At 36.6% G+C, this 14,712-nt stretch overlaps 1 protein-coding gene across 2 annotated transcripts in view; it reads left to right on the top strand.

The window, feature by feature from the left end:
• The window catches only part of adcy5 (adenylate cyclase 5), a 116,064-nt gene extending 103,682 nt beyond the window's left edge, over positions 1 to 12,382 (top strand). For both annotated transcript variants that reach the window (XM_048193543.1, XM_048193544.1), the window contains exons 13-21: positions 1,032 to 1,148; positions 1,462 to 1,626; positions 1,912 to 2,087; positions 3,682 to 3,702; positions 3,923 to 4,058; positions 4,704 to 4,967; positions 8,075 to 8,279; positions 8,463 to 8,587; positions 10,028 to 12,382. In XM_048193543.1, the coding sequence (XP_048049500.1) occupies positions 1,032 to 1,148; positions 1,462 to 1,626; positions 1,912 to 2,087; positions 3,682 to 3,702; positions 3,923 to 4,058; positions 4,704 to 4,967; positions 8,075 to 8,279; positions 8,463 to 8,587; positions 10,028 to 10,156 (1,338 nt within the window). In that variant the 3' untranslated portion in view covers positions 10,157 to 12,382. The remainder of the gene's footprint in view (positions 1 to 1,031; positions 1,149 to 1,461; positions 1,627 to 1,911; positions 2,088 to 3,681; positions 3,703 to 3,922; positions 4,059 to 4,703; positions 4,968 to 8,074; positions 8,280 to 8,462; positions 8,588 to 10,027) is intronic.
• Positions 12,383 to 14,712: the final 2,330 nt, after the last annotated feature.

Below are 14,712 nucleotides of genomic sequence, written 5' to 3'. Positions count from 1 at the left end.
TTACGTTGCTAAGAGTGGTCGCTAAGGGTGTTGTGTAGTGATACACAGAACTGTTGGGTGAAGCGGTCATAGCCGTGTTTTATCGTGAATAAAATACGGCTATTGACCAATCAGAATCAAGGACAGGAACTAACAGTTATATAATAGTTATTAGATATAATATTAAAAATTAAAGACATTATTAGAAATAAGAGGTCAAACCTAGAGCAACATCCCCTTTTTTGTCCCTAAAGTGCAGCAAAACACAAAAACAAGCACTATAAAATAATACTTCTTAACACGTTCTTCACAGACCATTTCCTAACACTCTCACAGACACATCATCGCTAAATCCAAGTGTTTATCAACCTTCAGTTTCTCCACTAAAATAACCTGAGCGAGTTTGATTGATATTGGGCTTTTAGCTGCGTAACTTTGAGCAGGTCTCCAGAGACAATGAGTCACACAGAGCAAAGACATAGACACAATAAAGCTCTGGCAGCTCATTTGTGCACACTGAAGTGGAACTGTCACTGCACTGCTCCATGGGCGGCTAGGGGCGTCACAAGCCTTTCCTTAGAGATGCTGTGGAATTAGATTCTGAACTTCCTGACCTGTAAAAAGTCTTTCATAAAAGCCTGTTCTACAAAATCTCTGCAAACCCACAGGGTCTTTTTTTTAAGGTTTTAATAAAAAATTTTTTTAAGGTTTTAATAATGTATTTCTTTTTTATTATTTGATTTATTAAAGTTTAATTTTCTGCAGCCATTACTCCAGTCTTCAGTATCACGTAATCCTTCAGAAATCATTGTGATATGCTCATTTTGATGCTCAAGAAACATTTATCATCAATGTTGTGCTGCTTAACTATTATTTTTTTGTTTGCAAACCACAATTTTTAGGATTCTTTGAGTTGAACATTTAAAACAGCAGCTCTTTTATTAAAAAGAAACAGATTTTCAACATATGACAACAATAAATCATTCTCGAATGCTGTGGCATTACGTCTAATAAGACTGTGAAACTCAAATCATGTTTCTCTCTATTGACAGTTTTTCCCTGTGCCTCTGCAAACTCTGTCAAAAAGGATTGTTCAGTCCAGACTCAACAGCACCCTGGTGGGAGTTTTTACAATCGTCCTGGTCTTTCTCTCCGCTTTCATTAACATTGTGAGTCCCACAAGTCTTAACCTCAGTGTTCAGTGCCTTAATGATATTAGCTATATAGTGATACAACTAACACTAAACCTTTCACAATATTTAAAGACTTACAGGACTAGAGGCACAAAACAGAATTCAGAAAAATAGAAATCTTTAGTTTTGCAATAATGTTTAGTATTGATAGTGGCATAGAAATCATCTGCTTTTAAGTAATTAACTTTTGACATTGAAAAATTTGTTAATAACGTGATCTGTAGTGGATTAATTAAATGAAATAATGTCATATGTATTCATCTGAGAAACACCTTTATCTGTCCTTTAGTTCACCTGCAGTACAGATGACCTGAGGATGTGTTTAGGGCAGGAGTTTAACATCAGCCCCAGAGATGTGAACACTTGTCATGTCCTCAGCTCTTCATTCAACTATTCTCTCTGGTCTCAGGACAGCCTCTGCAACAGCTCATCACCCACCTGCAATTTCCCAGAGGTGTGGCACTATTCTCAGATCAGTTTTGTAAGATAATAGCTGGTTAGCTGGCCAATGAGCAGCTTGGACCAGCTACTAACCCATTTAACCCACCAGCTCGAATCCAGCTACAGTACCATTTTCCCAAAAAAAAAAAAAAAACAGCTTGACGATTTTGCATTTATTTTTCAAGGGTCTAATTTTAGGCACTGCTTTGAAATGCTTGTCTTTTGATAAATCATACATGGAATAAGTTGAAGGGAAAGCGAAAGATTAATATCTGAATGTTTTTCTCTTCCTCTGCAGTACTTCTCTTCATGTGTGCTGCTCAGTTTACTGGCCTGCTCAGTGTTCCTACAGGTCAGCAGTATTGGTAAACTTTTCCTCATGCTCTTCATCGAGATCCTGTATGTGCTTATCATGGAGGTGCCTGAGGTCAGCCTTTTTGACAATGTGGACCTGCTGGTCATGGCCAATGCCTTGTGAGTATCTGGATTTAAGTAGCACATTTTTTTAGATCAGCATCCTTACCATCATCATCATCCTCATCAATAATTATAAAGAATTTTTTTTTATTTATTTTGCTGTATTTTAAATGTTGGTCTGTATCCGTATGCAGACAGACATCTTTGAATGTAGAGTTGTTGTTTTTTATTGTTTTTTTTTGTTTTTTGTTTTTATATGGATGGTTGTCTCTTCCAAATTTAAGGGACTGCTAAATATTCCCTAGCATTTTTTCTATATTAAAGTTGTAACTGAATATTATATACTCTATCGTTCAAAAGTTTGTAGCTGGCAAGATTTTTTTTATTTTTTTTGAAAGAAGTCTCTTATGCTCACCAAGGCTGTATTTATTTGATCAAAAATACAGTAAAACAGTAATGTTGAGAGATTATTACAATTAAAACTATTTTCTATTTGAATATACAGTATTTTAAATTGTAATTTATTCCTGTGATGGCAAAGCTGAAATTTCTGCAGCCTACAGTGTTACATGATCCTTCAGAAATCATTCTAATATGCTGATTTTAAGCTTAAAGGGTTAGTTCACCCAAAAATGAAAATTCTGTCATTTATTACTCACCCTCATGCCGTTCCACACCCGTAAGACCTTCGATAATCTTCGGAACGCAAATTGAGATATTTTTGTTGAAATCCGATGGCTCAGTGAGGCTTGCATAGCCAGCAATGACATTTGGTTCATGTGAGTACAGTGGTTCAATATTAATATTATAAAGCAACGAGAATATTTTTGGTGTGCCAAAAAAAAAAAAAAAAAGACTTATATAGTGATGGCCGATTTTAAAACACTGCTTCAGGAAGCTTCGGAGCATAATGAATCAGCGTGTCGAATCAGCGGTTCGGAGCGCCAAAGTCACGTGATTCCAGCAGTTTGGCGGTTTGACACGCGATCTGAATCATGATTCAATATGCTGATTCATTATGCTGATTCATTATGCTTCCTGAAGCAGTGTTTTGAAATCAGCCATCACTAAATAAGTCATTATTTTGTTTTTTTGGCGCACCAAAAATATTCTCATCACTTTATAATATTAATATTGAACCACTGTACTCACATGAACTGATTTAAATATGTTTTTAGTACCTTTATGGATCTTGAGAGAGGAAATGTCATTGCTGGCTATGCAGGCCTCACGGAGCCAACGGATTTCAACAAAAATATCTTAAACTGTGTTCCGAAGATGAATGAAGGTCTTACGGGTGTGGAACGGCATGAGGGTAAGTAATTAATGACAGAATTTTCATTTTTGGGTGAACTAACCCTTTAAGTAACATTTCTTATTATCAATGTTGAAAACAGTTGTGCTGTTTCTGACTACTTAATCATACTGACCCCAAACTTTTGAACGGTAGTGTAAGTAGGGACCAGGCATAGCATCAATATTTTTTCATTCATAAAATGACTGTAATTCAATCAGCTTTAGACTACCACTACATATGCCCATGCTAATGAAGTGTCTGCATATATCAGTTCTACTGAGTCTATCTGCAGATAAAATGTTTACTGTTGTGCTTCATCCTTCTGATACATGTGCTTTTTCTTTGTATTCACAGAGAGAGTCTCAATGGAACATGGTAAGATCAAATCAGTGAAATAGAAACCCTGATCTGAAAGATGTTGTTTTCATTGCATTACTATAAAGATTGCCATCACCATAGGAATAAATTGAATGTGTGACCATGTAGCCGCATACTGTTGTGATATGATGTATAACATGTATTTGATTTGAACACTTTAGATCATCATGCACTTTAGTGTGTAATTATTGACACTCAGTGCTGTGTGTTGTTGTAGCAACTCTACGACAGACATGCGGGTTCCTCTAAAGATCATGACTCCAGTAGTCATCACGGTCTTTGTGCTAGCGCTCTACCTTCACGCACAGCAGGTGGAGTCCACTGCCAGACTGGACTTTCTCTGGAAGTTACAGGTGTGTTTATCTGTGTATACCTTTATAATTGTACAGAAATTTTGTGAAAAGCTGTTTAATACAAATTGCTGTGCCTCCTGTTGCATCAAATCAATTTGTTGGATTGTTAGTTTATCAATTTGTTAGTTTTTTTTTTTTTTAAAGAAACTAATATTTTTATTCAGTAAGGATGCATTGATTGATCAAAAGTAACACTGAAGACTTTTACATTGTTACCAAGCAGCACAACTGTTTTTAACTGTGATAATAATAAGAAATGTTTCTTGAGCAGCAAATTAGCATATTAGAATGATTTCTGAAGGATCATGTGACACTGAAGACTTGAATAATGGCTGCTGAAAATGAAGCTTTGCCATCCCAGGAATAAATTACATTTTAAAATATATTCAAATAAAAAACATTAATTGTAATATTTCACAATATTACTTTTTGCTTTTTTTTTTATCCAATAAATGCATGAGTCTTCTTTCAAAAACACATTTGATCCATTTAGCCTTTGAGCATTATCATAGAAACATATAGAGTCTGATGATGTAAATTCAGCATAGATTCACCAAGTTAATTGCAGTCACTTTGGTACTACAAGAATGCCTTTCTCTTTTTTGTTATTTTTAGCATCATCATCTATTTTTGTTGTATTCATAGGCTACAGAGGAGAAGGAGGAGATGGAGGAACTTCAGGCCTACAACCGTCGGCTTCTCCACAACATCTTGCCCAAAGATGTGGCTGCACACTTTCTGGCTCGCGAGCGGCGGAACGACGAACTGTATTATCAGTCGTGCGAATGTGTGGCTGTCATGTTTGCCTCCATCAGCAACTTCTCTGAGTTCTATGTGGAACTGGAGGCCAATAATGAAGGTGTTGAGTGCTTGAGACTTCTCAACGAGATCATCGCTGACTTTGATGAGGTACAGCAATTTTTGACAAACCTCAGGACTTTCAAGATGATTTTACACTACTGTTGAGTGTGATTCAGTACACTTGACTAACTTTCGAGTGTTTTTTATTCTAAACCTTTGTTTGCAAAAGCTGCAGTTGGTGTTGAAAAGACTAATTCCCATGAATCTCATCTTCCCAGTTGTTAGCTTTAAAAAAAAAATTAATTAAAAATTTAAAAAATAATAATATATGCATGAGTGTGTGTGTGTGTGTGTGTGTGTGTGTGTGTGTGTGTGTGTGTGTGTATATATATTATACCATGTGATATTTCAGTTTTGCTTTTTTAATAAATCTGCAAAAATGTCAACAATTCTGTGTTTTGTCAATATGGGGTGCTGTGTGTACATTAATGAGGAAAAAAAATGAACTTAAATGATTTTAGCAAATGGCTGCAATATAAAAAAAGAGTGAATTTTTATATATATATATATATTATAGGGGTGGGAATCTTTAGTCACCTCATGATCCGATCCGATTCTGGGAGTCACGATCCGATTCCAAAACGATTCTTAATATATTTTTGATCTATTTGATTATTATTTAATTAGTTTACCAACTTAAAAACTATAAAATCCTTACATTTATATATCCTTACATAAGTAATTATAAGTAGGAATACTTTTTTACAAATTGAAAAAAATTAATTAAAACAATTGTATGTTAAGAATCCTATGAATGAGCATTTCACCAGCTGAAGTGGAGACTAAAGGCAGAAACAAGCAACCAATGAAACCAATGGCTGTATTAAAGGCCTGGAATAGCATTTCAAAGTGTGAAACCAAGAGTCTGGTGATGTCTTTGGATCACAGACTCGCTCCTGTGATTGCTTGCAAAGGATTTACAATTAAATATTAGCTTTTTCACATTTACATTTGCTTTAAGTTAAACCATCCCAATACTTATGCTCACATTAGGCAAATGGATGAAACTCTAAAAGTGCTATACTTCTTAGTTGGTAAAACATTTTGTGTTGAAACAGTCATTAATAAAATGTGACATTCTGTACTTTTGCCTCATATTAATCTTCAAGTCTTGACACCACAGCTAACAGAGTAATTTTGTCTTTACTGTTCCAACACTTACGGATGGCACTGTGTATATATATGTGTATATACACAGTGGGTACGGAAAGTATTCAGACCCCCTTAAATTTTTCACTCTTTGTTATATTGCAGCCATTTGTTAAAATCATTTAAGTTCATTTTTTTCCTCATTAATGTACACACAGCACCCCATATTGACAGAAAAACACAGAATTGTTGACATTTTTGCAGATTTATTAAAAAAGAAAAACTGAAATATCACATGGTCCTAAGTATTCAGACCCTTTGCTCAGTATTTAGTAGAAGCACCCTTTTGATCAATACAGCCATGAGTCTTTTTGGGAAAGATGCAACACGTTTTTCACACCTGGATTTGGGGATCCTCTGCCATTCCTCCTTGCAGATCCTCTCCAGTTCTGTCAGGTTGGATGGTAAATGTTGGTGGACAGCCATTTTTAGGTCATTCCAGAGATGCTCAATTGGGTTTAAGTCAGGGCTCTGGCTGGGCCATTCAAGAACAGTCACAGAGTTGTTGTGAAGCCACTCCTTCGTTATTTTAGCTGTGTGCTTAGGGTCATTGTCTTGCTGGAAGGTAAACCTTCAGCCCAGTCTGAGGTCCTGAGCACTCTGGAGAAGGTTTTCGTCCAGGATATCCCTGTACTTGGCCGCATTCATCTTTCCCTCGATTGCAACCAGTCGTCCTGTCCCTGCAGCTGAAAAACACCCCCACAGCATGATGCTGCCACCACCATGCTTCACTGTTGGGACTGTATTGGACAGGTGATGAGCAGTGCCTGGTTTTCTCCACACATACCGCTTAGAATTAAGGCCAAAAGTTCTATCTTGGTCTCATCAGACCAGAGAATCTTATTTCTCACCATCTTGGAGTCCTTCAGGTGTTTTTTAGCAAACTCCATGCGGGCTTTCATGTGTCTTGCACTGAGGAGAGGCTTCCGTCGGGCCACTCTGCCATAAAGCCCCGACTGGTGGAGGGCTGCAGTGATGGTTGACTTTCTACAACTTTCTCCCATCTCCCAACTGCATCTCTGGAGCTCAGCCACAGTGATCGTTGGGTTCTTCTTTACCTCTCTCACCAAGGCTCTTCTCCCCCGATAGCTCAGTTCGGCCGGACGGCCAGCTCTAGGAAGGGTTCTGGTCATCCCAAACATCTTCCATTTAAGGATTATGGAGGCCACTGTGCTCTTAAGAACCTTAAGTGCAGCAGAAACCTTGGCCAGATCTGTGCCTTGCCACAATTCTGTCTCTGAGCTCTTCAGGCAGTCCTTTGACCTCATGATTCTCATTTGCTCTGACATGCACTGTGAGCTGTAAGGTCTTATATAGACAGGTGTGTGGCTTTCCTAATCAAGTCCAATCAGTATAATCAAACACAGCTGGACTCAAATGAAGGTGTAGAACCATCTCAAGGATGATCAGAAGAAATGGACAGCACCTGAGTTAAATATATGAGTGTCACAGCAAAGGGTCTGAATACTCAGGGCCATGGGATATTTCAGTTTTTCTTTTTTAATAAATCTGCAAAAATGTCAACAATTCTGTGTTTTTCTGTCAATATGGGGTGCTGTGTGTACATTAATGAGGAAAAAAATGAATTTAAATGATTTTAGCAAATGGCTGCAATATAACAAAGAGTGAAAAATTTAAGGGGGTCTGAATACTTTCCGTACCCACTGTATGTATATGTGTGTGTGTGTGTGTGTGTGTATATATATATATATATATATATATATATATATATATATATATATATATATATATATATATATATATATATAGAGATTAAATATTATTACAGAAGAAAAAATAGTGAAAAACTAAAAAAGTGGAAAACATTTGAACTGTTTTTACTGTTTTCATTCTTGGATTAAACATTTTAATTTACTTTGCAACAGCTAATCTTTGTTTCAAAGTAGAATTGTGTGTGTGAAACTGGACCTGCATCTTCACATCTTTCTAAACTGTTTGTATTCTTAAAAATGTAGATGTTTAATATGCCTTCTCTTTTCTTGCAGATCATTAGTGAGGATCAGTTTCGTCAACTAGAAAAGATCAAAACCATTGGCAGCACCTACATGGCTGCGTCTGGGCTTAATGACTCCACTTATGATAAAGCAGGAAGGTCGCACATTCGCGCTCTAGCAGACTACGCCATGCGCCTCATGGACCAGATGAAGTACATCAATGAGCACTCTTTTAATAACTTCAAAATGAAGATCGGTAAGGATTTGGCTTAGCCACCCTTAAATAACCAATTAATTTTACCGATCAGCTGCCTATTCTGTATGTTTAATTTATGAAACAGTCCCTTTACTCTTTCAAAAATGCTAAATTCCTGTTTATTTAAATCATAGACTTTCATATATTTTACTGTTGTAAAATGAAAAGCATATTGCCCTGTAGGTCTCAACATGGGTCCCGTCGTGGCTGGTGTCATAGGGGCTCGTAAACCGCAATATGACATATGGGGGAATACTGTGAATGTAGCCAGCCGTATGGACAGCACTGGGGTACCTGAGAGAATACAGGTGAGATGTATTCTTGGTCTCTGTGATTGTCCAGATCAAATTACCCCCAAGGGTACCCACACACTACAAGATATACAGGCTGATTTTTGGGGTCCAATTCCTTCTGACAATCCAAGGTAAAGTCCAGATTATCTTGATGGTTCTACAGATTATCTTATTAGATTTTTCTGTGGTGTGAGTAGTTAAGAGTGATTGAATCTGCTCGGAAGAGCGTAAAATCGTGAATAACCCAACATGTTAAATATTTACGATAAGAAATCCTGTTGTGTGGGGGGGAACCCCGAGGACAAAACGCACACGCACTCTGTAGATTGTCACGTGGAACGATGCGATACCTGATGGAAGCATAACTTGACTTCATCCAAACATTTTTTTTTTTTTTCCTGCAAGTTTTCAGTAAAAAACTGTCCGAACACTATCAACATTTCTTCTTGCCTGTCATCCACCATGTTTGTTTGTTTACTCTAAATTCACCTTTGACCGCGAGAGATTTTGCGAGTTTTCCCGTGTTCACAGTTGGGACTCTGGTTGTTTGTGAATGTAATCTATTAGCATCGCGGCGCTCCACACACTATAGGAACAAAACTGTTAAATATATGATTTTTTATTGTCATGTTTGTGGTCTCTCACATTTTGAAAATTTAGAAAATCTTTTAGTGTCTTAAAAATCTTTTAAGATATCCTATGTATACTATAGTGTCCATATTGAAAATGTGTAATTCAAAATCTAAATTAAACTAAAATATATATAATTTTAGGATGCTGAAAATGTTTAAAGTCGGAAGTTGCTGCTTTTTCTTTGTTGTGACGTATATCTGTGTGAAACGGCTTCTTGAACAAGAAAACATGTAGGATGGGACTTGATTTTGTCCATCAGGAATTGATTGGATTGTTGAATCAAGCTGTTTGCTATTGGTGTGATCTCATGTGAGTGACAGGTTGCCCCGCCCTCATGCATGTAAACACATCATCAGAGAAGAGAAGTGATGTTGTTGCAAGAGAGAGGAACAGTTATTTTGATGAAAGATTATGTTTTTAAAAAAAATAATGATGTGATGATGTGCACATATGAATCATTTATAACAAATACTGCAATAAGAATTGTCAATTTGGTTTTCATGGTGACTTTAAACAAAGAAACATATGAAACAAATAACAAATATTTAATGTTGAGTGCTGCTGTTTTTTACATTTTTAATTTAAATATTCACTCGAATTTTATGAATAATATAATTTGAAATGAATAATAAATAAAGAATGTATTTTTGATAATATTTAATTATTTGTTTGATTATTAGAATTAAATGATGAAGAAATGCAAAACAGAAGCAATTTCACTAGTGGTCTCAGATGTTTGGATCTATAAATCTGTCAACTCTTTTTACAAACTTTTCAGTCCATCATAAATGCTTATGTGCTCTTAATTTCCCTCTGTATCAGGTCACAACTGACCTCTACCAGGTTCTCAACTCATATAACTACACACTGGAGTGCAGAGGCGTTGTGAAGGTGAAGGGCAAAGGAGAAATGACGACCTACTTCCTAAACGGAGGACCCAACAGCAGTTAACACTCAGCGTCTGATAGTCAGAACATTTTTGAGATGATATGGCGACGAGACGCTGTGGTCCGGGCCAGCCAGGCTGTTGACGGGCATCCTCCTGGACCAATCACAATAGGATGCATTTGGAAACCCAGTCTAAGAGTGGCCTCTTTGCACACTGAGACTTCCTATAGGATTAACAGAGGGCTTTGCCCCCTTTATTTAAGGTATGGAACAGCTCAGAAAGACGTTCAACCTCAGAGACCAAAGAAACAAAGGAATCTCAAGGCATACAAAGCAGTTCTCCCTGTCTTACATTTCTTATATTGCCAAGAGAGGACAGATGCACTGCATTCTCTGCACCTGGCTTTGGCTCTCTCAGGTGTGGCAGGACTGCGATCTTACTCCACCAACTGGTCCTGGTGGCTCCAAAACAAAACTGCATGAAAACACTGAAGCCAATATACTTGTAAAACACACGTTTTATGTGTATATGATTCGTCAGTGTATGTAAAGAGTTCTGTTCATACGGTCCTGTCGCGTTCTACACTGTCTAGGTGATATCGCGATAGATAGAGATATCACAATGAGCTAATATATGGTAGAAGGCCATAGTGAGCACAGCAGCTTCACAAACCCTTTATGGTTCCCCGAACTTTGCTACAGCGACTGTGGTTGTTACTGGTAAGGGAGCTAGTGTTGACAGTGTTACCTCTGAGCGATCCAGAGTTGAGAATAAAGCCCCGTTCTCGCCGCCAGCAACTTGAAACGACCCGAAGTCATTAATTTTCATAGCCGGGTTGTGGCCAGGTCCAACGGTGCAACAAACGTTTAGCCGGAGCGATTTGTCGACCGGTTTTCATTTAACAACTGGAGTTGAGAATCAGCTTGTAGTCAGCAAGTGCAGGTACAGTATTAAATACTGATGCGTATTATATGACAATTAAGTTTGTGTGGACCCAAATAGCCTGTCGTTTGTGCTTTTGGTACAGATAAATGGCATTCCACAAGGACAAAGAGCACATACTGATTCTCATTCTTCTTTAATATGACGCATACTTATATACGTTTTTCCTTCCAAAATGATCATTTTAGCAGAATAGACCGATTTGATGTCAACAAGGGATGAGATGGACCAAAGAAGCTACCAGTGTGGCTTAACGAGAAAGTTTCCGGTGGCATGAACGTGGCTTGAGACTTCAACAAATTTACATTCACAAAACTGCACACTATTAAAGATAGAGGAAAATGGCCAAACGTGGCTGTTTTTGTATTTTTAACATTTTATATTTTGACTCCAAAAGCCAAACTGTCAAAGCTATTTTAGATTATATATTTTGTACATTAATATATTAAAATAATGTCTATAAACACCAGTGTGTATTTATATATATATATATATATATATATATATATATATATATATATATATATATATATATATATATATATATATATATATATATATATATGCTACAGTCCTGCACATTTGAACAGGAGGGGAGACACAAATTATCAGCCACCCTTTTTTTGTCACTGCATCCATTTAAATAAAATCAGTAGCTAACCTTGTAACCAAGTAAGGAGAATATGTTTGGCTTTTCTCCAAAAAGGGTTTCTGTATCCTGTCAAGTACACTACAATGTAATTATGAGAAGAAAATGGATTTGTAGGACGAGAAATGGCAAGTGAGTGTTTCAGAACAGCCACAGTCGTTTAAAGCTTGGCAAACACATCTGCAAATATTGATTTTAGCCTTGGGTTTATGGTGCGTGGGACAACGAGATCCTCTAGGGATGTTTCCGTTATGCCACAAATATTCACCATGTTTGCACTGCAGCTCGACCAGCATTCCCTTCCCTCTCAGTTCAGTGTGATGGTACGACCCAATGAATGTCCATTTTCTCCAATGAGGCCTTTGTATGTGAAGACTTTGAGTTTGTACACAAACATATAGGGTACTCCATAAAATGTTTTTTTTTTTTTTTTTTTCCTCCTTCTTCTTCTTTTTTTGCTTTACCTGTTTCAGATCTTCAGTCCATTCAGAGAGGATTATGATATAATGTTTTGAGAAAATCTGCATTTCCTTGAAAGTGTTATGAAACGGTAAACTATATTTGGTCCTGTTCTAGTTTTTCAAAACTTGGACTCAGCTGGGCTTCCAGAGTCACTTCAGTCTTTATTTCCCACAAGAAAATCAGTGCCATTTTTTTCTTGCCAGCAAATTTAAAATAAAATACCTGGTTGAATGTTTTTGTATTTAATGTCATCATGATACATGTATAGTATGGCCTTTAAATGACGATGCAGGTGCCATATGAATTCCTAAATTAAAGGTAAAGTGTGTAATTTCTGCGCAGAAACGCCCACTTTCTGCCATTGGGTAAACAATATATGTTAGTCCTGCCAAAAACTCACGGCATTGGTTGAGCCAGTGTTGCTGTGTCGGGCCGGTCGGGATTCTCACTGCGTTTTGACATCGCAATAGAAGACCGTTTTACTCGTATCACAGGATTTAACTTAAGAATGGCTTACTTGTAGGTATTATCTTTGCATATTGGGAGAGTATTTTATCATAAAAAAAATTACAAACTTCAGCTTTAATTCACTTGTGTTTACCATCCAAATGAAAGCACTGAGGTAAGAGATGTCAAGTAAATACCACACTTCTGTCCTGCTGAGTACTGGCATTTACTATTCCAGTGGATCTTCATCTTGGGTTGTCTTTGCTTATATGGCATGTCAAAACTCAATGCTGTTTTTTTTTTTTTTTTTTTTTTAACACATCCAATTAAACTATTATAACATTAAACTCATTCTGAAAACATGTAGTTATGATTATTACAATTATTATGTTTGCAAAGCAGCACTCTATTGAAATTAGGTTCAAGTTTGAAATCACTTAAAGGAATAGTTCACCCAAAAGTAAAAATTCTGTCATTTGCTTTCCCTCATGAAACTAGTAGTGTCTATTATTTATTTTCTCTGTGGAAAATACATTTTTTGGTGCATAAAATTACAATAATTAAAATGAATGAGGACTGTCAAACTCAAAAAGTAGCAAAAAATATGGAAGGTGACATTAATTTAAAATAGAATTGTCCTATTTGGGTGGACAAGCCATTTAAATTTTAAAAACCTTAAATATTCAAATTGTAACTGACAATTTGTTACAACAATATTTGCATACTGAATTATGTTTGGCCCTTTCTGTGACGTCTAAGCATTTATAATCGAATTTAAATTCCAGATGATTGTGGACGTCACCTGGACAGCAAGACGATTATGTCATTTTTTTTATTATTTTGCTGTTTTTGGACAAACATTTGGGATGTCACATTAAATGTCCATAGGGTGGCAGCAGTGTGCTTTCATCTAGTCATACACTTATTCCAGCTTTACTTGCCTCCAATGTCAATATGTGCCAATGTATCTGTATGAAAACGTGTGCGGCTCTCGTCGTACGTACAGGTTTGTACAATGTTTTAACCACGTTATGCTAATTGTATGCCAATTTGCACCTTTGTTTTTTCTATTTTTGTTTTTGAACCAAAATACAGAGCCGTTTTCAGAGCATTCATAAACAAAATGTGTCCAGAAATTTGAGGACAAAGAACAGAAAACCCCGCAGAGCAGCTGTTTGGTCAACCAAGCATGTTATAATTCACATAATTTCAGTACACTTTCCCCACTGGCAAACCTGACCTTTTTTATCTTAAAAATGTGCCCGTGAAATACCCCCGTTTGAGTGCACTTGAATTTAGTCTGCATGTGTCCGATCCGGTCAGTTTGACTGAGCAAAGCGGTTTTATGAAGCATTAAAGAAAGGCCATTGTGCTGGGCGTGAGACTGGCATTTCATTGACATTAAAAACAGTCTAATGGCCAAATTGTTTGGGTTTGATCCAGCAGTCAAAAGGTTAGAAAGAACCGAGGCGAAGCACAATGTCATAAAAATCAAAGAAACAAAAATAATGCAGTTATGGAGGCCTTGAACCACAAAGGAAGAAAATTACACGGGTTTTGTTGTTGTTGTTGTTTTGCAGTTTAATTTGTCACTTTTTTTGTTCAAGTGTGTATATATGTTAACATTGACAAAAAAAAAAAAAACATTTTAAAAACAGTAGTAACTATAAAATTAGATCAGCAGTAAACATAAGCTGAAAAAACATCAATTACAGAGATGACATAAATGTTCAGACTCTCCCCCCTCACTAAGTACAAATAAGCCTAAATGGGCTGCAATTTTCGCATACACAAAAGCATGCAGTGCATCACCTGGAACATGCCTTTTATTAGTCACGCTTCTAGAAGCCAAATGACTTGTTCTAACAACCACAATCATCTTCATCATTGCAGCTCTTAGAATTTGACAATAGCAGTAAGTTCATAAATTGCGCGAGCTTCTTTCCACACTTGACATCATGACTTACAAGTACATACTTAAGCATTTTCATACGTGAAAATAGGAACTTTTTATCTGAATTATGTCTAAGTAGGCTATTTTTTCCCCCATACACTATACGTGAATAACCGTCAAGCAAGATTTTTAGAGAATAATAACTTACATTTTGGCTTTTCTCA

Source organism: Megalobrama amblycephala, linkage group LG6, assembly GCF_018812025.1.
Source record: "Megalobrama amblycephala isolate DHTTF-2021 linkage group LG6, ASM1881202v1, whole genome shotgun sequence".
Lineage (NCBI taxonomy): Eukaryota > Metazoa > Chordata > Actinopteri > Cypriniformes > Xenocyprididae > Megalobrama > Megalobrama amblycephala.
Note: the sequence above shows the minus strand (reverse complement) of the source record. Positions and strands in the feature narration are given on the sequence as shown.